Here is a 23,145-nt window from a genome sequence, read left to right as displayed (position 1 = left end):
ATGTAGTCCCATTTATTCAGATTTGATTCTATTGTCCTTACCATTGGCATCCTATCATTAAAGACTTCTTTTAAGTCTAAATCTAAGAGTTCTGTTTACTTTTTTTTTGCTACTAACAATTTTTTTAAAATATTTTATTAAAAAGCCATTTTGATTAACAAATCATTCATAGTTGGATTTCAGACATACAACGAATCAAGGCCGATCCCACAAACAGTATCCACCTCCCTCCACCAATGTTCCCCAAGTGCATACTATATCACCCCAACCTGCCAGTGGAACAGGCCCTTTTGTGTTTAGATTGTTAAAGTTTGTATTTCTTTATTCCATTGTTGTTGCCTTTGGCTTGGATATTTAGTTCTGTACTTTTTTAACACTATCAATGCACCTGAGACCGCTTGGCCCATGGCCCCCATCCTTTCATATTTTTGTTTCTTCTCTTCCACTTAGTTTCTTTATCTAAGTTATACTCTGGGGCCAATGGTTTTCAAGATAACTATCCCATTTAGTCTGGGCACTTTTTTTTTTTTTTTTTTTGGTTTTTGGGCCACACCCAGCATTGCTCAGGGGTTACTCCTGGCTGTCTGCTCAGAAATAGCTCCTGGCAGGCACGGGGGACCATATGGGACACCGGGATTCGAGCCAACCACCTTTGGTCCTGGATCGGCTGCTTGCAAGGCAAACGCCGCTGTGCTATCTCTCCGGGCCCAAGATAACTCCCATTTAGACCATTGCATTTCTTTATGCAATTATTCTAAATACCACATAAAGCCGATATTATGTATTTATCCTTCTCGCTTATTTAATATAATATCTTACAGTTCCATCCATGTTGTCCTTGCAATTTTTGTTTTTGTTTTGAGCCATACCCAGTGGTGTTCAGGGGTTACTCCTGGCTTTGTGCTCAGAAAGCTTGCAGGCTCGGGGGACCATATGGGATGCTAGGAATCTAACCCAAGTCTGTCCAATATCCCGGGTTGGCTCCATGCAGATGCCCTACCGCTGTATTATTGCTTGGCTCCTGCAACTATTTCTTAATGTCTTCCATACACAGAGCCAGAGAGGCAGTTCAAAAGATAGAGCACATATGTAGCTTGTGCAAGACCCTGAATTTGATCCCTGACACCATAGAGTTCCTTACCAGCACTGAGGTATAGCACATGTGGTGCTCAAGCATGTCTATACCTGTACACCCGCATATGTTTTAATCTCTTTGCTTTTATTTATTTATTTTTTTTTTTTTGGTTTTTGGTTTTTGGGCCACACCCGGTAACGCTCAGGGGTTACTCCTGGCTATGTGCTCAGAAGTTGCTCCTGGCTTGGGGGACCATATGGGACACCGGGGGATCGAACCACGGTCCGTCCAAGGCTAGCGCAGGCAAGGCAGGCACCTTACCTTTAGCGCCACCGCCCGGCCCCCTTATTTTTTATTTTTATATTTACTTTTATTTAAGCTATTTACCTTGCTGGCTAGGAGAGAGAAAAGAAAAAAGGAGAAGAGAACTTGGCTGGAGGGAAATCTAGCTGACATCTGCAAATTATTTTTTACTTTTCCTTTCTCGTGACTTTCCCTCCTTAATCACTCAGATCTCTCAGTATACTTTTGCTACAGGATATAGTTCTCCTTTCTTTAAAGGCCATCTGCATTTTAGTAAGAAACTACATTATCTTTTCATTTCATTTGCTGGGGTTGAAAAGCAGTACTGAAGGTAAGGTACTTGCCTGCTTGCAGCCAACACTTGGTTCAACTTCTGGCAACTCATATGGTTCCCTAAGAGCCAAGAGTTATTCTCTGTGCTCTCTCTTGAGCAGAATTAGGAATGGCTGAAGCCAGGTATGACCGTGCTCAATCCTAAATAAGGTTAATAAAGATGAAAACAGAAGATACAAAGATCTATATTACCAGAGAACTTGTAACCAGTCACTATCCCTGCCTCTATGCTGTTTCCTATTCAAAGCAGAAGTTGTTTGAGTTGTCACTTGCTTAAAAGCCTGCTTTACATTTCACCAAGTGAAAGCCAAAATCCTTATATTAGCCCTACATGACCTAACCTATCCGTTTTCTCTCTGAAAGTCTATTTTTCTTATCTCCCACTTGCCCTGCTAGTTGACTGTGCTCCAGTAACATCAGCCTCTTTACTATTTTTTGTGAATTGACTCTCAAGAGGAACAAGCCCTTAATTGGAACAACTGAGCCTCAAGAGTTTTGCCTTAGTCATTTCCTCAGTCTCTATTCTTCCCAGGTATCTTCATAGCTAACTCCCAAAGAACAAATCTTCATTCAGTGGTCATTTACCCTGGTAGGTTTATTCTCCTTCCTGTTTTTGTAAATATAACACCTCAGTGCTATATAATAACCTTTCATCATATAATATCTCCTATGTGATCACAAATGTTTCCTGTTCACTTTCAACTCCAACCAGAATAGTAGCTTCCTGAAGAGTTCTTGTTCGCTAATGTATCAGATGGTAAAACTGTGTTTAGAACATAAACTCAGTGAGCTGACTGATGAGTCAAGAAATTCGGTGAACACTTTTAGTTTGGGCATGGTGCTCAGATCAATCCTGGTGGACTTGAGGACCCAGGGAAGCAGCATGCAAATGGCTATCAGCTGCATGCTCCACCTGCTGTACCCTCTGCCCCCTCAGTGAACTGTTCCAGTAAAGCACATATTTTCATTTCAGACCACTAATAATATTCTGATATTTATTGCAAAGTAAACCATAGAGAACATTTCTACTTTTCAGAGTACCCATGGAAATGCCAAAAGTATTACTCTGGTTTTTCAGTATTAGGATATGGTTCCGGAAATAATTTTTAAAGAAATGGGGCTGGGGGGGGGGGCAGAGCAATAATGGAATGGATCAGACACTTGCCTTGCAAGCAGCAAACCCATGTTCAATCTCTGGTACCCCCAGATGGTTCCACAAATACCCAAGAACTGTTAGAAGGGCTCCCTGATCACAGAGATCACAGAATAAGTCTTGAGCATCGCTAGGTATGGCCCTCCCCCACAAAAAAATAAATGTTTGGAGGCCATGCCTGAGTACTGGTACCCAGTCCTGGGTTAGAACCTGAGACTTCCCCATGCAAAGCAATGTGGCGCAGGACACTGGGGTGGCACATAGATAGGCGTGTGCGGGCCTCCTCTCCCAGAACCCAGAAAAAGTGTGGAAAAGGGGTTCAGGAAACCCCAACTAGCGCTACCCTTTTAAATAAATGGGCGCAATCAATCTTGACCCAGTAGCTTCAGCGTTACACTCTCTTTCATCAAGCCACCGGGCCCCCCAAAACCCGTAGTATACAGTCCCATCAAAGGCCTGAGCTAAACCCAACCAAGGGGGCCAAAGACTTCCCACGTCCAACTTTCTCCGTCCGGAAGTTCGAAGGTCCCGCCCCTCCCCGCCACGCGGGCGCCAGCCAATCGCCGGCGTCCCCGGGCGCGCCGGTGACCTCCGACCTCGGGGCGGGCGAGAGCCAGTAGGGCGCGCGCACGCCTCGCGAGAGGGGAGGTGAAGCCGCCGCCGCCATCTTGGAGACGGGAGAGGGGCGCCGGCCGCTTTCGGGCTTTCGGCGAATGCCAGCCGCGGGCCGGGCGCGCCCCGCCGCTCCCGAGTGCGAGCGTCCCCCGCCGCCCCGCCGCCCCGAGCCGCCGAGGAAGCGCGGGCCGGCGCCCGGCGCCCACCCCGACGGCGGCTTCACCCGCCCGCCGGGCCGGCAGCAGGGAAGCGCCCGCGGACCGGAAGGGAGGGAGGATGGTGCAGTCGTGTTCCGCCTACGGCTGCAAGAACCCGCTACGACAAGGACAACCCGTGTCGTTCCACAAGTGAGTGCGGCGGGCGGCCGGGCGGGCGGGGCGGCTCGGGCGGGGGCCGCTCGGCGGGGCCGGGGCGGAGGGGCGGGGCGGGCGGGCTCCCGCGGGCGGGTGGGCGTGCCCGGCGGGACGCTGAACTGCGCTTCGGGCGCTGCCCGCCTCCTGGACGGGCGGCCGTGGCGCCTGCGCGGGACGCCCGGGCTCTGGTCGGGCGCGCTCCGGCCCAGGTGACGCTAACTCCTTTGCACTCTGGATAAAGACCGAGTTTTGGGGGCTGCGTTGGGGTCCCACCCGGCAGCGCTCGGGGGCTCCTCCTGGCTCTACACTCAGAAATTGCTCCTGGCAGGCACAGGGGACCCTATGGGATGCTGGGGTTCGAACCAGCGACCTTCTGCATGCGAGGCAAACGCCCCACCTCCGTGCTATCTCTCCGGCCCCAAGGAGTCATTTTTTTTTCCTGCGTATCATCCTTGCGCAGGGGCCGTGCTAATCTTCTCTGTGTCGTTCCAATTTTAGTATATGTGCTGCCCAAGCGAGCACAAGGTGTCATTTTTTTTTAAACTTTATTTATTGATTCATTCATTGATTGATTGCTTCGTTTCTGGATCACATCCAGCAGCGCTCAGGGGTTACTCCGGGCTCCAGGCTCAGAAATCACTCCTGACAGGCTCGGGGGACCATATGGGATGTTGGGATTCGAACCACCGACCTTCTGTATGAAAGGCAAACGCCCTACCTCCATGCTATTTCTCTGGTCCCCAAGACCGAATTTCTTTTCTTTTCTTTTCTTTTTTTTTTTTTTGGTCCTTGTTATAGTAACCTTAGCAACAGCTAAGTATTTATATGTTTTTAAACTTTATTGATTGGTTTTTGTTTTGCTTTGTTTTGTTTTGTTTTGTTTTGTTTGGGCCACATCCTGCAGCGTTCAGGGATTGTTCCTGGCTCTGCTCAGAAATCAGTCTCTCCTGGCAGGCACCAGGGACCATATGGGATGCTGGGATTTGAACCACCGTTGGTCCTGGTAGGCTGCTTGCAAGGCAAACGCCCTACCGCTGTGCTATCTCTCCAGCTCCTGATTGATTGATTTTTGGTTTGGGCACACCCAGCCGTGCTCTGGAGCCACTCCTGGCTCTGAAACACACTGAAATCGCCCCCCTGGCAGGCTGGGGACCCATAAGGGATGCCAGGAATCAAACCGGGTCCCTCTTGGGTCAGCCTCTTGCACGGCAAATGCCCTACGGCTGTGCTATCACACCCCTAAGGATTGCCCAGAGAATTTTTGGTTTGTGCTTTTGTTTGTTTGGTTTGGGTGCCACACCCGGAGTACTGGGCCGCCTTTCAGCTGGTTGCTAGAAAGTCTTTTCAGCTGTAGTGGAAGGACTATTCCATGCTGAGTACTGACTATTGCATCCAGGTTTACACGTGCAAAGTCTGCTCCAGCCCCTTGAGCCATCTCCCCTGCCCACGGAGAATGTTTTTGACCCAGCCTATAAGGACAGATGAATTTTTGTTTCGTTTCGGGGACACATCTGGCAACGATTGGGGTCAGGCTCTGTGCTTAGGAGTTATTACCTGCAGGTGCTGGGAGAGGGAAGCTGAGCCTGACCATTTTTTATGGGATTGCCAGAGATCCAACCTGGGTTGGCGCGTGCAAAGCACATGCCTTACTTCATGTACTATTACTCGGACCCTAGGGCTGCTAAGTTTTAGAGAAAGCTCTGGTACTGTCATAGTACATAGATACCTTTTGGTGTGAGAGAATAATGTAGCTAATAATGATATCAAATACTACTATAAGGGTCAATCTTATTTTGACATCCAAAGAAGAACTGAACCTGCAAACTTTCAGGACTATTTTTTTCCAAAGGTAATGGAGGACCATCTGAGCTTCTAGGGATCAACCTGGGGTTAACAACCTGCAAGGCAAGTGCCTTAACTTCTATACTGTAGTCTCAGGAAGGTTCTGAAAGGGGAAAATGATTTTTTTTTCATATATTTTTGGTTTATGGATCACACTCGGTGGTTCTCAGGGGTTACTCCTGGCTCTACGCTCAGAAATTGCTCCTGGCTGGCTCGGGGGACCATGAGATGCTGGGATTTGAATCACCCTTCATCCTGGGTCGGCTGCGTGCATAGCAAACGCCCTACCACTGTGCCCAAAAATAGTTTTTTTGAAGATCAGAAAAGAAAGCTGCAAGTGGAAACTCCTTACAGATAATAAAATTTCCGAAAACTAGAACACAGTGGTTTTTTGATTAAACAGATGGAGTATTTTTTATATTCTATTTATAAGAATTCCCAACAATAAATGGATGATCAGGAAATCAGAGCCATTATACAAATGTTAAATAAGTAACACAAAAGGAAATAAATATTTCTTCAGATTTTGAGGGGTAGGTTGATGTGTTTCTGTTGGTGGTAGTGGTGGTTTCTTTGGTGTTCAGCATTTTAACAGGAGATGTAGATACATTATATATACTCTACTACAAAAGGAACCTACAGAAATGGATCTTCTGAAGCACAGAGGGAGCTTGAGAATGTGAGTATTTCCACCTCTTGGAAAAGCAACTAGAACATTAACATATCAGGATTCAGTTTTACAAAGTGAAGGAATAGGGCAGAAGGTGATGACTTTATAAGAGATCTTCAGTCCCTTTCCTGTCCATAATTTTAATGACATTCAAAGGGGATCTAAAACTATGTAAAACCCTTTGTTGGCACTGAAAACTAAGAAAGACATGCATGAACAGAAGTAGTATCTGCTGGACATTAACCAGTGGCGTGGTGAATCAAAAGGGCTAACTTACTTTTAAAAGCCTTTTGCTTTCTAAGAAAGAACAGTTTGGAGAAAGAGAAAGTGTTGAAATACCGTTACATCAGTGACTACTGTAAGTTGTTTGGACTTCTAGATACCATTTCTAATAGGGATCTCAGAGTTTCTTCCCCTTCCTTCTACGTGGTGCTTGTGGGAAGACTCAACTATGCAAATAAAATAGGTATGACCTTATATGGAATAGAAATTATAGAACATTGATTTGAAATACCCTTCTTTGCCTTTTTTCTAACCCCCAGATTAATCTTTAGTAAGTAAAATTCTAATAAATTTAAAGTGTATAGTTCCCCATAGCCTTATGGACGTCATCCAGCTCAATAAATAAAAATAAAAATATAGTAAATAAAAATAGTGCTTCGTTTCATTATCATTTGATTATGTTTGATTAATTGATTATTTTTAATTTTGCATGAGTGTCACATTCATTTGGCCTAGCTGTGCTGCCCATGATTCAGTGCCGATCTCTTGGTACTGGGAGGACTGTGTTATATGCAGTACCATGGATCAAACATAGTAGGCCATCTGCATGCTAGGCATGTACTTCAGTAGTCTGAGATATCTCTCCCCAGCTCTGATTAATTTATGCATTTCAGGCATTGTAGTCTTCCTAGACTAGAAGCCACTACTTTTACTACACCAATAAAATTGCCCTTTTTTTTTTCTGGAGAGGGAGGCCCTAAGGGAAAATCTACACCTAGCAATACACGGGTTCCTGATTTGTGTTCCTGTGTGATTCCTGATGGAGGTGTCAGGGCACTTTATGGGGTACCACAGAACAAATTTAGGTCAGTTGCATGCAAGGCAAGTGATTGATCCATTATACTATCTCTCTATATAAAATTTCTTAGCACTTTTTTTCTCAGCATTTTTTATAGTACAAAGAATAAAATGGGGAAAAAGATTTGTATAATCACTTTATAGTTTCTTTTACTTGAAACTTTGTGTCTTCTGTGTAAGAAGTTAAGCATGAATAAAATAGAGAGTAGAGCTACTGTTTATTTTTAAACTGTTACCATTAATAATACAGGCTTTATTATTTGAAGTAAGAGATCAAATTAGGGTCTCAGACATGTGAAGCTCTGTACCACTGAGCTACATCCTTATATCCTTGTCTGTTGTTTTAATCAGATACAAGGTCCTTCCTTGGTTAACCACAAAAATTGTGTCACTAAGATCATTCTTTTCTGTGGAAAAAAAATTTAGAAAATAAGGTCAACAAATTTAATTGTTTTCTTCTTAGGTTTCCTCTTACTCGACCTAGTCTTTGTAAACAATGGGAGGCAGCTGTAAGAAGAAAAAACTTTAAGCCAACCAAGTATAGCAGTATCTGTTCAGAACACTTTACTCCAGACTGCTTTAAGAGAGAGTGCAACAACAAATTACTAAAGGAGAATGCTGTGCCTACAATATTTCTCTGTACTGAACCACATGACAAGGTAACAAGCATCAAGTATTGAGTTGTTTTCTATGAAATGAATGTTTGATGTGAAAATTTTTGAATAATGTTAATATTAAAGGAGCCCACCATTTGTAAACAGTTATTTGTGATATAATTTTGTTTGTTTTTTGTTTGTTTGGGGCCACACCCTGTAGCACTCAAGTGCTAGGGCTCTGCACTCAGAAATCGCTTCTGACTTGGGAGACATATGGGATGCCAGGATTCGAGCCACCGTGTGTCCTGAATTGGCTGCGTGCAAGCCAAATGCCCTACTGCTGTAGGGCCTATCTCGCCAGCCCCCTGTGATATATTTTTTAAAAGTACAGTATGGGGGCCGGGCGGTGGCGCTAGAGGTAAGGTGCCTGCCTTGCCTGCGCTAGCCTTGGATGGACCGCGGTTCGATCCCCCGGTGTCCCATATGGTCCCCCAAGCCAGGAGCGACTTCTGAGCGCATAGCCAGGAGTAACACCTGAGCATCACTGGGTGTGACCCAAAAACCAAAAAAAAAAAAAAAAAAAAAAAGTACAGTATGTAGTTTATTGGTTAAATGTCTAACACAAATTCAGGGTGGCATTTTAGGTAATTTATACTTCATGTATACTGATGTATTTTTCTTTTCATTTCTACCTGATGTGGCCAGGAGCCTCACCTATATTTTCTTGTTATACCAATGCCAAGGGCCTGAGGATGAGATACTACTTAGGCTGACAAGTTTTTTTCTTTATCAGTGACAATTTTGTTTATAGTGTGTTGTTCCTTTCAAGTTTTTATTTTGTTTTGTTTGTATTTGGGCCACACCCAGTGGCGTTCATGGGTTACTCCTGACTTTGTGCTCAGAAATTACCCCTCGCAGGCTCCAGGGACCATATGGGATACTGGGGATCAAAACCAGGATGGCCTCATGCCAGGCAAATGTCCTACCCATTGTGCATTGCTCTGGCCCCAGATTTTTGTTGTTGTTGTTGCTTTGGATTTGGGGTCATAGCAGCGGTGGTCTGTATCCAGGGATTGTTCCTGGTGGAGTTGAAAGAAGGGGGGGGACGACATATGGGGTGCCAGGGATTGAACCTAGGTTAGACATGTGATGTGCAAGGTGAATACCCTATCTGCTGCACTATTATCACTTCAGCTCCTGTTCCATTCATCTTTAAATATATTATATTTCATTAAATCTTACTACTTATTTTGTTTCTTGCCTCCCATATTTACTTACAGTATAGAAGTATAATTAGTATTAATATAACTTCTTCACTTGGAATGTATCTATACCAAGGAGTCACAAAATGTTCTAATTAAAATTTAAAAACTTGTTATTTTCATTTCTAAATTCAAACCTACTTTGCCTTATTGTTATAGAAAGAAGAACTTCTGGAGCCCCAAGAACAGCTTCCTCCACCTCCTATTACACCCCCCATTTCCCAGGTTGATGCTGCTATTGGATTGCTAATGCCTCCTCTTCAGACTCCTGATAATCTCTCTGTTTTCTGTGACCACAATTATACTGTAGAGGATACAATGCATCAAAGGAAAAGAATTCATCAATTAGAACAACAAGTTGAAAAACTCAGAAAGAAACTCAAGACTGCACAACAGAGATGCAGAAGACAAGAACGACAGCTTGAAAAGTTAAAGGAGGTTGTGCACTTTCAGAAAGAGAGAGATGATGTGCCAGAGAGAGGTTATGTGATTCTCCCAAATGACTACTTTGAAATAGTTGAAGTACCAGCATAAGAAAACAAAGTTTGTATTGTTTTTAATGAGGCAATACCACATACCTTCTTCGAGCCTTTTAAAGAAATTTTATTTGGAAAAAAATAACACTTGATTACTTGTATAAAAACAATTCAGAATATTTTTTTAAAAAATAAATTAGATATATACTGTAAAATTATAATTTTTGTTTGTAATTTCAGGGTTATTGTATTGTAACAATATGCTACTTTCTGTGTATGTTTGTTTTTATTTCTGGGCCATACCAGGTGGTGCTCAGGGATTACTCCTGGCTCTGCACTCAGGAATCACTCCTGGTGGCTCTGAGGACCATATGGGACCAAGGATTGAACCCTAGTCTGCTGTGTGCAAAGCAAGCGCCCTACTTACTGTACCATCTCTCAGGCCCCTGAATAATATTTTAAAGGTTATAGACTAACCTCAATTTTAATGTAAGATTGGAATTTTTTTTAATTTGAGTATTTATAGAAGTTATGTAAAAATGAAAGGAGGATAATACAGCAAATAAGTTGAAGATAAAACAGTTTTATTGAGAGTACCTAAGTTATATTTTAATTCATAAGTATGGGTGAGATCATGAGACGTGATCTCAGAATATACATATTCTTCACATTCTTATTTGTAAAATTAAAAAATCACTTACCTTTCATAATCATTGTGAGACAAATTGGTAAGTCAATATTAAAAAAATAAAGATTGTTTTCAGAGCAGAAAATAGATTATTTCATCCCTAATCAAAATGGTTAAACAATAGCTTTATAAGAATGGATTTTTTTTTCACATGGGCCCTTTCCCTGTTCTCCTTTCCAATTTCCCCTCCCACTGTTTTTGGCCTTATAAAATTTGAAGTGTATCTCCAATGGAAGAAACATTAATCAGTAGGCAAACTAGATACTGTTACCAAGAAAATAATAAAAATAAGGTCTACTCCATGGCATACCTTTTTCTCTAATTTTCTCTCCTAACTAAGGATTCCCTAGTTAATTAATAGACCTGGGTACCCAGTGCAATTCTATCTTCATCCAATCTTTAGCAAATGCATTAATAGAGTTTGATTTATACCATAATAATATGGCAATCTTGTCTTATTTTGGTTAAGTCTATAATGAAATGGAAGTCTTCACTTTCATTGTTTTATTTTGTTTTGGGACCACTTCTAGCAATGCTCAGGGGTTTCTCCTGGCTCTGCACTCAGAAGTTACTTCTGGTGGTGCTCAGGAGACCATGTTGACTGCCAGGGATCAAACCTGGGCAATCCATTTGCAAATCAAAGCACCTTACTCACTATGCTATCTCTCCAGCCTTTATTTCTTCACCTATAATACATTAGAAATGATCTCATTTACTTAAATGAGTAAGGTTTCAGTTCAAATTAAGTGGTTTCTTACTTTGTGAGAAATTTTACATATATTTGAAATAATATATTCTGAATTCATACTGCCATACCTACTTAATTTTGGTAGCTGTTAGCACTCTGTATTTTAGAGCTCTCAGAGATAGTTGAAAAATATTATACCTTTTATGGCAGTTTTAAAGATACAAAACTGATGTTCAAGTGTCTTTTGTAAACTTGATTTTCAGTGTTACTTCTGTGCTATTCATGGATAGTACTTTTATAGAGGTTTGATTTTTATGAACCAGTATTTGAAAAATAGAAAATTATAAAATTACTTGAGGATTAATAGCCTAATGCACTTAAAATTATTAAAGACTTTATTAGAGAACATCTTGTAGTTACTTATGGTTGTTATCACTCTTCTTTTTTTTTTTTGGTTTTTGGGCCACACCCTGTGACGCTCAGGGGTTACTCCTGGCTATGCGCTCAGAAGTTGCTCCTGGCTTCTTGGGGGACCATATGGGACGCCGGGGGATCGAACCACGGTCCATCCTAGGCTAGCGCAGGCAAGGCAGGCACCTTACCTCCAGCGCCACCGCCCGGCCCCAAAAATAAAGTTTGGCGTTCCCACACCGGGAGTCGAACCCGGGCCGCCTGGGTGAAAACCAGGAATCCTAACCGCTAGACCATGTGGGAGACGACTGTTATCACTCTTTTTAGAAGCCAGAATCTCTAGCTTGTTTTTATATTTCATCTGTTTAGCAATTCCTAGTATATAATAAATTGGGCAATATTTTGTAAAATATATTTTTTAAATTATCTACATAAAAGAAATTATAAACTCTAAATGCCCCCAGAATCAAGACTTAAATATTGAATTCTAAAAGTATTAATCATAGTTAACCATTAGCATTATGTTTAACATAAAGGGACTTTTTTTTTAGATTTTTTAAAAAAGTATTTAGGAGCTGGAGCAGTGGCACAAGTGGTAGGGCATTTGCCTTGCACGTGCTAACTTCCCATGTCCCATATGGTCCCCCCAAGCCAGGAGCGATTTCTGAGCATGTAGCCAGGAGTAACCCCTGAGCATCACCGGGTGTGGCCCGAAAACCAAAAAAAAATTAAATATTGTGGTTTACAAGGTGGTTCATATTACAGGTTTGTTTGTTTGTTTTTCAGTTACAAAGTTGTCCATGATTAACTTTCAGTCATTACAGTGTATAACACTCTTCACCAGCATACATTTCCTGCCACCAGTGTCTCCATTTTCCCTCCTGCTCTCACTACCCTCTTCCCGGTCTGCATCTGGGGCAATCAACATTTTTTTCTATGCTGTAGTCCACCTGCCACTTTTCCTTTTTGACACAGGTTTGCAATATTTTTACTGAAGGAGTATCCTTTCAGCACCCTCTTGTGAAGGGACATTCTTTTGTAATGACTTAAATCACTATTTAGAAAGAACTAAGTAGCAATATGTATAGCAATGTTTTCTGTTCATCATAGTTTAGCTTTGGGAGTTTGAGTGTACAGGTACTTATTTCTGAATTTGAGATGTAATATTGCTTAAATGTTTTAAAATTTAGTTTTTTCTGTTATGCATAACATTGCCAAAATAGAGCATTTAGACTTAAAATATTTTCTAAACCACTGTCTCAATCAAAAAAAAAAAAAAAAAAGACCCATGCAAACTGTGGCATGTTTTGAAGAATAACTTTATTTCCAAAGTACAGCATTCTAAAATGATCTTCTATGTGTGAGAACTTTTTAGAACTACTAGGAAAATTGTAGCAACATAAATTTAAGATTTAGAAGGAACTTAGAAATCATCAAACACTAGCCTAATATCTGAATCCCTTGTATTTTACAAAAGTCCCTTGAAAATATACCTGACATATTTATTTGTTCTCTGCCACTTATACTTAGCTAGTAATTCCTAGATTCTTTAAAATGGGTTTATAATTAGAATAGAATTAGATACCACTTGTTTATAATGCAGATATAAATCTTTAATTTGAATAATCAAATTCCAAGTTAAAGTTTTTAAATTTTATAAAAGGTTTTTAAGTGTTCAGCAAGTGTTTATCTCTTGTGTCCTAAAATAATTCTGTCATTGTAGTAAAGAAATAGTTTAATGAAATTTTGAATTTGGAAATTTGAGAAAATATGGATATCGATATTTTTTCTTTAATTTGTGTATTCTTTTTCTTAGACATTTAAATTTCACTTGATAATGAAAATTTTAGGTTAAATTAGAATTATCTGACCTTTAGTTACTGAAATTTATTCATATCTAACACCAATTACTTTTATAGAGCCAGAGTGAATGATACAAAATATGTAAAGGTTCATATGAGCTATAATAAGAAAGCTTGTTCCAGAACTTTGGGGAGGACAACTACCAAACGATGCTGAGGAAACTCTAGGTCCATTCCTGATATCCAATACAGTGCTAAACTTGTCAGGAGGGATCAGACATTTTGGGGATCAGATTTTCATGAAAGATATATTCACACCAGTGTTTTTCAAACTTTTTTGTGCAAAGGCAGACTTTTTTTATAAAAAAAAAAAAATCACAAGGCACACCACTATTAGAAAAAAAATTTTTACCATTAGAAAATGTTAAAAATGTTAAAAAAAAATTAACTGTGCCTATATTGACTATATATAAAGTAATTCTCTTGACTAGGAATCAAATAAACACAAATCATTTTATAATTTTATAATTATTATGAAATAAGTATTTTATTTTATTTTTTTTTGAAATAAGTATTTTATAATTGTTCATATTTCTGTTCACTTAGTGAACCTGGACTTGTTTGGCTGAACACAAAGCTGATATTCTGGCAGGAATCAAAGACTGTTCGTCAACAGCTCTCAGTCTTTCTCTGTCTTTAGTTTTTATAGCAATCAGGCTTGAAAAGCTCATCTCACACAGATATGTAGTGGAAATTGGGAGCAATGTCAAAAAAGCTTTGTTTGCCAGAATAGGGAACTCCTTGGTAGTATCCAACCAAAAACTGTCCTAAGGTTAGATCAGCAAATCTTAGCTAGAAACCACTATTCTTGTCTAAGTTCAGTAGTTCCTTCTGCTCCTGTAAAGTCATATCCTTTCTTCCAACTGATGCAGAGCCATGAGTCCCTAAACCAGTCAGGCATTCAGTGGAGACTGAAGAGAAATAAAATGACAACTTCTCATTGACAGTTTTTTTTTTTTTTTTTTTTGGGGGGGGGGGGGAATCAACACCCGGCAGTGCTCAGGGGTTACTCCTGGCTCTACGCTCAGAAATCGCCCCTGGCAGGCACGGGGGACCATATGGGATGCCGGGATTTGAACCGCAGTCCTTCTGCATGGAAGCCAAACGCCTTACCTCCATGCTACCCTCGCCGGCTCTCCTCCTTGAGAGTTTTTAAAATGTTTAATGATTATCTCACACAGTGCAGCAGTGTGAACACCTTGCCATTGCTTGGTGAGTGTGAAATTTCAAGATTGCCACTTTCGACATATGATGCCGGAGTTTGCACCTTTGAAAGAAATCCATTTATCTGTACTTGTAAGCAGGTTTTTATTCTTCTGCCTTGCATTTGCGTGTTCAGTTCATTCAGATGATGAAAAATATCTGCCAGGTATGCCGTCCTTGCACACCACTCATCACTTGCAAGCAAGCCTATGCGTAATCTGACCTCTCATTTGTCAGAAACACTTTAAGTTCCCTCCCGCAGCTCATACCACATGGACCAAGACCTTGCCCACGCAACAAACCACCAAACCTCTGTTTGAAACAGCAAGGTTTTATGGCTTCGCTCCCCATCTCCTCACACAAAGCTGCAAACCATGCAAACTTTTCAGGGTCGTGACTTTACAAAGTTTACCATGTGCACAACATCATCCAACACAGGAACTTAGGTCTGCTGGTAAAAGTCTTGGCTACGAGGGCCTCACGGTGTAAAAACCAATGCATAACAATCACATCTAGATTTCTTTCCTTCACTCTGCTAACAAAGCCTTTGGTGCGCCCGACCATGATGGCAACTCCTTTGGTGCAGGACACTTGTGCAGTTCTTCCCAATTAATTCCTCCTTGTTCAAGGTATTCCTGATGTGAACGGGAAAATTTCTTCTGTTGTTTTTTCTGGCAATTGCCTTGCAAAGAAAGTTTTCTCTAATTGCCATCACCATTCACAAAACGCCACATTGGCCAAGAGTTGAGCATGTCCACTGATTATCAGTAGACCTCGTCAAGTTGCAATGCAAATTTCTCACTGATATGGGTCTCTTCCAAAACACACTTTCCCTTGTCTGCAAACATGTCCATTAATACATCTGGGAATTGTGCTGTTTGAGAGAGGGACTTTGGCCTATTTCCTTAGCTGCTTCCGGTCCGAGATCTCCTCTACAATAGCTTTGCAGGTGGGAAGGATTGTTCTGGCCACAGTGGTGCAACTTTTTTTTTTGCCTTGGCTATAAGTTCACAGCAATTTGATAGCTAGCTTTAAGAGTCCTTTCATTTACCTTGTGGTTTTTCTCATGAAAGTTGCCTGTTTCTCCATGTTTTTTGTGCAGGAGAACCAAAAAGTCTACATTCTTATTTTGAAGTGAAGGGTGTTTTCGTTTAGAGATGGCGTTTAAGTTTACTTGGGACCATAGCACTGGTTAGATAGCTTTTCACCATACACCACGTAGGCACAGTGAAGTTGGATTCGTTGCATCTCCAGTGAAAGTAAATCCAAATGAAATATAGCTTTCATTATATTGCCTTGTGCCAGAGAATTTGCTTGAGCTAACCATCTTTGCTTTCTTTTGATACACAGATCAATAGAAAAGTGGTGAATTTAGGTCATTTGTGTAGAGGCAATTGTGTGTGTTCAGTGACAGAGCTTTAGCAGGGTGGTGGACTTGCCTCATATAGCACTACTTTTTGATTTTTTCATCTGGTTTGAGGCTTCTAGGTTATTTTCATATCTTGGCTATTAATTTTAAGTACAGTGATGAACATAGGACTGCATTAATTTCAAATTAATGTTTTATTGCTTAGAGGGGAAAGGTGTCAAGAAGTAGTATTGCGGGGCCGGAGAGATAGCATGGAGGTAAGGCATTTGCCTTTAATGCAGAAGGATGGTGGTTCGAATCCTGGTATCCCATATGGTCCCCTGTACCTGCCAGGGGCGATTTCTGAGCCTGGAGCCAGGAGTGACCCCTGAGCGCTGCCAGGTTTGACCCCCCCCCCCAAAAAAAAAGAAAAAGTGGTATTGCTGGGTCACGTGGGAGTCCTATTACTATTTTTAGGATCAATCATCCATTGCTTTTTGTTTGTTTGTTTGTTTTTGTTCTTGTTTTTGGGTCATCTTTCGCTCAGAAATCACTCCTGGCAGGCATGGGGAACCATATGAGATGCCAGAATTCAAACCACCATTTGTTCTGGATCAGCTGCTTGCAAGGCAAACACCCTATCTTAGTGCTATCTCTCCTGCCCCACCCATTGCTTTTTATAGAGGATAAACCAAACAACAATCTCACCAATAGTGGGTGATGATTCTTTTCTCATCACAACTCTATTTCCAGATAATTTGATGTACTCCAGTCTCACTGTCATGAGATGATATCTCAATGTTGTTTTTATTTATATTCCTTAATTGAGTTACAATGATTACTTTTTTCATATATTTAATGGCCATCTGTATGTCTTCTTCAGGAAAGTGTATATTTATTTCCTTACCCTATTTTTGGAAGGGATCATTGGATTTTTCTGTTGAATTTTGTTAGTACTTTTTTTCTTTTGTTTTGTCTTTCAGGTTTCTGAGCTATTTCTAGTTATATTCAGGAATCCTTCCTGGCAAGCTCAAGGGACAAGAAATCTAGAGCTCAAACCGGGATCAACTGTGTGACATTTTGAGGAAAAACTGACTATGACAAGGAAAAAATAAAGATATATGAACCCTATGACAAGACAAATGACTTTATTGCCATTAATGACTAACACTGGACACAAAGCCGATGAATTTGCCTCTGTCTTCTTTCCTTTTTTGGTTTTAGTTTTGGATTTTTGGGGCGTTTATACCTGTCTGTGCTAAGGGTTTATGGCTGGCAGGTTTGAGATACTATAAAAGGACTGTACTCAAGTCAGTCATTTGCAAGCCAATGCCCTACTCATCATACTATCACTCTTGCTCTTTGCGACTGTTTCTCAATCCATCTCCTTTCCAGTCCCTTCCTGGGAAGACTGGCTGACCAAAACAGTAAAACCAGGCCCAGACATCTAACCAAGAAACCTTGTGATTATTATCTTTTAACTTGCATTACCTCACACACTAAAATAGTTCTTACCTCAAGTAATAATTTCAAAGTTAATTAATTTGGGGAGAATTTGGGCCACACCCAGCATTGTTCAAGGGCTACCTCTGCTCTGGTAGTGCTCAGAGGACTATGATGTGCTGAGATTGTACTGGAGTTTTTCATCCTGATCTCAGTTTAAAATGCATGTTTCCTTTCAAGAATCCAGATGTTGGGAATTACCATTTGTCCATTAAAAGCAAATGTATTATTAGTAATACATTTTACCTTTAACTAATACTTTAATGTGAAAGTTTTCTCCACTATAACTCCCTATCACAATGGTATATAGTAATGAAACCAAAATTTGCATGAAGTGGGAATGGAAAAGAAGCTGTTATAACTCTCACTGATACTCTTTCTCTGGAAAATTCAAAACTTAAACCTTAGAAATTAAGGTTTTTCTTCCTTTAATCCATGCATCACTGATACTTTATTTTCATTAATATAGTTTGATTAAGAAAGTGAACATAGGGGCTGGCGAGGTGGCGCTAGAGGTAAGGTGTCTGCCTTGCAAGCGCTAGCCAAGGATCAGGACCACGGTTCGATCCCCCAGTGTCCCATATGGTCCCCCCAAGCCAGGGGCAATTTCTGAGCGCTTAGCCAGGAGTAACCCCTGAGCATCAAACGGGTGTGGCCAAAAAACCAAAAAAAAAAAAAAAAAAAGAAAGTGAACATATACATATCCAGGAATGTTGAGATAAGTAATGCTTGTATTAATAAGAAATTAATAATACTCATTAAAATAAATATAGAAAATAAATTATTACATATTTTTTTTTTTTTTTTTTTTTTTTTTTTTTTTTTTTTTTTTTTTTTTTGGTTTTTGGGCCACACCCAGTAACGCTCAGGGGTTACTCCTGGCTATGTGCTCAGAAGTTGCTCCTGGCTTGGGGGACCATATGGGACACCGGGGGATCGAACCGCGGTCCGTCCAAGGTTAGCGCAGGCAAGGCAGGCACCTTACCTTTAGCGCCACCGCCCGGCCCAATTATTACATATTAATGAAATAGAATACTATGTTGTAATGAAAATGACTTTACTGTGCAACATAGGTAAGACTTATAGGGTGAGTTTTTTTTTTTTTTTTTTTTTTTTTAATATAATTTTTATTTTGATCATAGTGGCTTACATATTGTTGACAATAATATTTTAGGTACATATTTACATAAAATCAGGGGGGATTCCCATCCCCAAATTGTCCTCCCTACTCCCCCGTTTCTGTCTTACCTCCCATTTCCTCTTCCCTCACCCCCAGGGCGGCTAGAATATGTGGTCCCCTCTGTCTCTAACCAACTACTTAGTAGTCTTGCATCAGTTTGGTCTTGATGCCTCCCTTATTTCCCCCTCTAAGTAGGGGCAGGGGTAGCTAGTTCAAGTTGCGTGGTTTTGCCTGAAAAAAGAGAAAATAAATAAACCGGGGTAAGAGTTTAATACCCCGAAAATGGGCAGAATCCTTCTAGAGGTTCTCATCATCGATTTTGGAAATGAAGGAGAAAAAGAAGTTGAAACACTCCACCAGTACCAAAAGAAGTGTCAAATATCCAGTGAGGACTCCAGCTATAACGATAAGCACCACAAAAAAACAGATAAAAAATAAACCAAAACAAACTAAAAACAAACACAAACAAACAAAAAACACGCCGTGGTCTTGAATAAGAAACATGGCGTAGCACATAACGAAAGAAAAGAAAGGAAGAGAAAGAAAAGAAAGAAAAAAAAAAAGAATAATTGGGGCCAACAATTTCAATAATCACATCCAAACTGAGGAATCGACCAAAATAGCTAGGTAAATAAAAAATAATAATAACAATAATAAATGAAGGTAAGATATATATATATATACATAACCAAGGTTTTGTGTTTTTTGTATTTTTTTTTTTTCCCTCCTGCCCTGGCACAGTAAATATTGGGGTCATTCGAAAAGGAATTCACTTGCCCTATAAGATATGGGGGTTTCTCCGTCCTTGGAGTATACTGTCATGGGAATCAGCTCTAGTCTTTGCTCAGGATCATTACTCTCCAGGTTGTGTTTTTTTTTTTTTTTTTTTTGGTGTGTGGAAAGCTTCTGCTCTGTCCAGTGTGATACCGTCAGAGCTCTGTGTTTAGCAGTCCCAGTATCTGTACATATCCTGAGGTGGGACTTATGGTGAAGTCAGTCTTTGTGAATCTGGAGGTTCTGTTACCTCAGTGCCATTTTAATCCATCTTCTGTGGTTGGTGGTCTTGGTCTTTGCGCTGAACCTAGGAAGGCATCTAGGATAGCGTCTTTCTTTGTTCTTCCAGAAGCCCCTTTCCGTTACAATTGTCTCTGCCGGACCTTTGGGACTGGGGATCATGCTTATTGTGCAGGTCTTAGTTCAAACCCTAGACTAGGGCTTTTTTATTGGTCCCAAGATGTATACAGTCTGGTCGTGGTTCTAGTATCCAGTCATCTGTAAATCACGATCTTGGCTTTTGGACCTACCAAAGGGTGCCACGTCTTCTGGTTTTGTCTTGTCGTTAGCTGGTGAGGTAGGCTAAACTGCTCTAAGGTCAAATTGTTCACATTTTCCTCATTGTTGAGATATCATGTTAGAGCTGGCCCTTGTTGTTGACCCTGCAGTAATAAGGCTGTCCCAGATGGAGATTGTTTCTTACAGCTGTTGTGAGGAGCTGTGCCGTTTCTATGTCTGGGATCCAGGGTTCAAGGCTGGTTGAATGGTATCTAATCACCTGAGGTCTAAGTTGATTCCACATGACATATTTTCAAGGTAGGAGATAACCCTGTATTGTAAACAACTATGAGTTCCTATCTCTAGTAGATAAGAGCTCTTTTTTTTTTTTTTTTTTTTTTTTACTATGTAAGATTTCCCCTTTATTTAGTGTGCCTTTGCAGGGGGAAGTGGTGCTCCATTATATGTCGGAGTATTTGGGGTGGACAGAGTGAGTAACAGAGATAGGTCACATACCCAAAGACGATTAAAAAAAAAAAAAAAAAAAAAGGAAATAAAAGTGTATGTGCCCACAAATGTATATGTAAGGCAAACATTTAAATAAATAAGTTAATTAAAAAAATATAAAAAAATTAAAATGAGTTAGCGAAGTTTTTAAAGGACCAATGTGGTGCAAAAGACTACTTTGCATTTGGGAGAGAACAGGTAAAGAGTTGGTGTATTACAGGTCTTATGCCTATGTTGGAAGTACAGTTTTCCCATTGTCTTTTGGATTTTTCTTGTGGTGTGTGGGTTCCCAGGCATCTTCCAATCACACCCCCTGCCCCCCTTCAGATTGGTAAAAATTTGCAGCTGGGAGGTCTTGGAAGAGTTCTTGCATTGGGGATACTATTGGACCTAAGTTCGGTTTCAAGAAACAGTCCATGTTAGGGGGAGTTGGTAGGGAGGGTCTCGCAGCATGTGTCCACAGGGGAGTTGGCTGTCTTTTCTTGCAGGAGACGATGTGTGGGTTCGGTTGGGTGTCCCCTCGCCTGGGTGCTGGGTACTGGTTCATTGGGTAGGAGGTCGATCTTGATGCCTAAAAGATTAAGGACTGAGGGTGGAGAGTTTTAATATGGTGGGAGATCTGGATGGGATTGAGGGGTGAAGGGATAGTTGGATTTCCGGGGGGGAGAAAGGGGAAGATATATGGGAGGGGTATGAAGGAAGAGAAAAGAGAAAATACCGTAGAAAGGGAGAAGAGAAAGGGAAAAAAGTAAAGAGAAGAGTAGAAGAGAAAAAGAAAAGAGAAAGAAAAAAAATAGAGAGAAGAAAGGAGAGAATCGCAAGGGAATGCTGGTTTGGTTGAATGTGTTCGATGACTAGAGCCTGTAGTTTAGGTCTGTACATCGCAGGTACTGCTTTGGTGGTCTGACTGGTCACGTGCTTCGATTCCTAAAAGAAGGTTTAACCTAGAGATAAAGTGAATGTTAAAGAGTTTTCTCGTGGCCGTCTCATAGTGCAAGCAAGGTATGGTATCTCGTGTGGTATCCCGAGTTGCCATCTTAGTTTGTCCGCCCTTTGTATCTAAGGGCGCCATGGACGCCGGGGTTCGCTATTCCCCGTTGGCGCGGCTGGCCTCTGCAGTCTATGAGGGGGGGGTCGCGCGCAGGGTGGCTGGCGGCCGCGGGTCGTCCACGTGTCTAGGGTGAGTTTTAAAAGTTACATTCAGAAGATGTTATACAGAGTGATAGAATTTATATGAATTTATGAAAAACAATACTAGCATTGCTTAGACACATGTATACATAGAAATATGTGAATAAATGAGTTATGTGATAAACATGGCACATAAAATAATGTGTATCTATGGAAAAGAAAGATTGCATGGAGCCTGAGTGGTGGTGCAGTGATAGGGCTTTTGCCTCACACGCAGCTGACCTAGGACGGACCACATTTCGATCCCCAGGCGTCCCATCTGATCCTCCGAGCCAGGAGTGATTTCTGAGCGTATAGCCAAGACTAACCCCTGAGCATCACTGGATATGGCCCAAAATCCCCCCCCCAAAAAAAAGAAGGAGATGCAGCCAGTGAGTAGTATAATGGAGATTTCAAATTGTTGACAATATTTTATATCAAGCTGATTGTTATGTTCTTAAAGTTATTTTAAATTTATTTATTAAGGTTAGCAAGTAAAATAGTATTAAAATTTATAGTATTGGTATAAAACTGGCATTTTCCTTCCCTCTAGGGTGCCACTACTCTCCATCCATTACTGTCACCCCGCTCCTATTTACCAGACTAAGCTCTTTTTAAAATTTCAACCAACAGTCAGTAGGTGGCAGAGAAAGCTTGGTAGACAAGCTTGTTTGAAAGACAGTAGGATTTCTTCTGATCACAAAAGTTATGCTTCTGCTAAAAACCACCAATCCAAATTAAAATAAATGAGTTTAGCACAATTTCCCCCCCCTCTTTTTTTTTTTTTTGCTACTTGATATTCATTTTCCTCATTTCTTTTGCAACTTATTGGATTTTTAATGGGATAATTCAGCATTCATTCTCCTCATACCAATACCGCAATGCTTTTGTGAAATAGATTTTCACTGAAGGACATAACAGAGTTATTAAACACACATACACACACATACTTCCACCATTGTGGCTCAAAGCGTATATTTCTAGGAGAAGCATTGCTGTATCATTTGGCATCTCAATTTTTACTGTTTTGAAGAATATCTATATTGTTTTCCCGAAAGACTGGAACAGTCTACATTCCACCAGCAGTGAATGAGACTCCTTTTCTCCCTGCATCAATCCCTGCACTGATTGTTCTTTGTCACTTGTGCCACTTTCTGTGGTGTGAGATGGTATCTCATTGTTGTTTTGATTTGCATATCATTGATGGTTAATGAGGAGGGGCATTTTTTTCATGGGCGTTTTGGCCAACTCTACTCTCAGGAAATGTCTGTACATTTCTTCTCCCCATTTTTGGATGGGGTTAGTTGATTTTTACGTGTTAAGCTCTACCAGTGCCTTGTTTATCATAGATATTAATTTCTTATCAGATAGTATCAGCTAAATAGATTCTTCAATTTCGTGGGGAATCTTTGTATTCTAGTCAATAGTTCCTTTATGGTGCAGAAGTTTCTCAGTTTTAAGTAGTCCTATTGGGGCCAAGAGATAGCATGAAGGTAAGGCATTTGCCTTGCATGCAGAAGGACAGTGGTTCAAATCCCGGCACCCCATATGGTCC

At 40.9% G+C, this 23,145-nt stretch overlaps 1 protein-coding gene and 2 non-coding genes across 3 annotated transcripts; 1 reads left to right on the top strand and 2 right to left on the bottom strand.

The window, feature by feature from the left end:
• Positions 1-3,651: 3,651 nt before the first annotated feature.
• THAP1 (THAP domain containing 1) lies at positions 3,652-10,248 on the top strand. Its single transcript, XM_049771896.1, has 3 exons — positions 3,652-3,826; positions 7,888-8,083; positions 9,442-10,248. The coding sequence occupies exons 1-3, from the start codon at positions 3,756-3,758 to the stop codon at positions 9,814-9,816; spliced, it is 642 nt and encodes a 213-aa protein (XP_049627853.1). The 5' UTR covers positions 3,652-3,755; the 3' UTR covers positions 9,817-10,248.
• On the bottom strand, positions 4,253-4,354 carry LOC126007471 (U6 spliceosomal RNA). Its single transcript, XR_007495040.1, has one exon. It is a non-coding gene; the product is annotated as a U6 spliceosomal RNA (small nuclear RNA).
• A 1,528-nt stretch (positions 10,249-11,776) lies between the features above and the next one.
• TRNAE-UUC (transfer RNA glutamic acid (anticodon UUC)) lies at positions 11,777-11,848 on the bottom strand. Its single transcript has one exon. It is a non-coding gene; the product is annotated as a tRNA-Glu (tRNA).
• Between the last annotated feature and the right edge of the window lie 11,297 nt (positions 11,849-23,145).

The sequence above is a fragment of the Suncus etruscus genome, chromosome 4 (assembly GCF_024139225.1).
Source record: "Suncus etruscus isolate mSunEtr1 chromosome 4, mSunEtr1.pri.cur, whole genome shotgun sequence".
NCBI lineage: Eukaryota > Metazoa > Chordata > Mammalia > Eulipotyphla > Soricidae > Suncus > Suncus etruscus.
The sequence above is the reverse complement of the archived record's forward strand: the minus strand, read 5'-3'. Positions and strand labels throughout refer to the sequence as shown.

Excerpts from the sequence above, each read along its gene's own strand:
- THAP1 (XM_049771896.1), top strand. The coding sequence starts at position 3,756 with ATGGTGCAGTCGTGTTCCGCCTACGGCTGCAAGAACCCGCTACGACAA. Across the intron at positions 3,827-7,887 it reads CAACCCGTGTCGTTCCACAA|GTTTCCTCTTACTCGACCTA; the intron begins GTGAGTGCGGCG and ends TTTTCTTCTTAG. Across the intron at positions 8,084-9,441 it reads GTACTGAACCACATGACAAG|AAAGAAGAACTTCTGGAGCC; the intron begins GTAACAAGCATC and ends TTATTGTTATAG.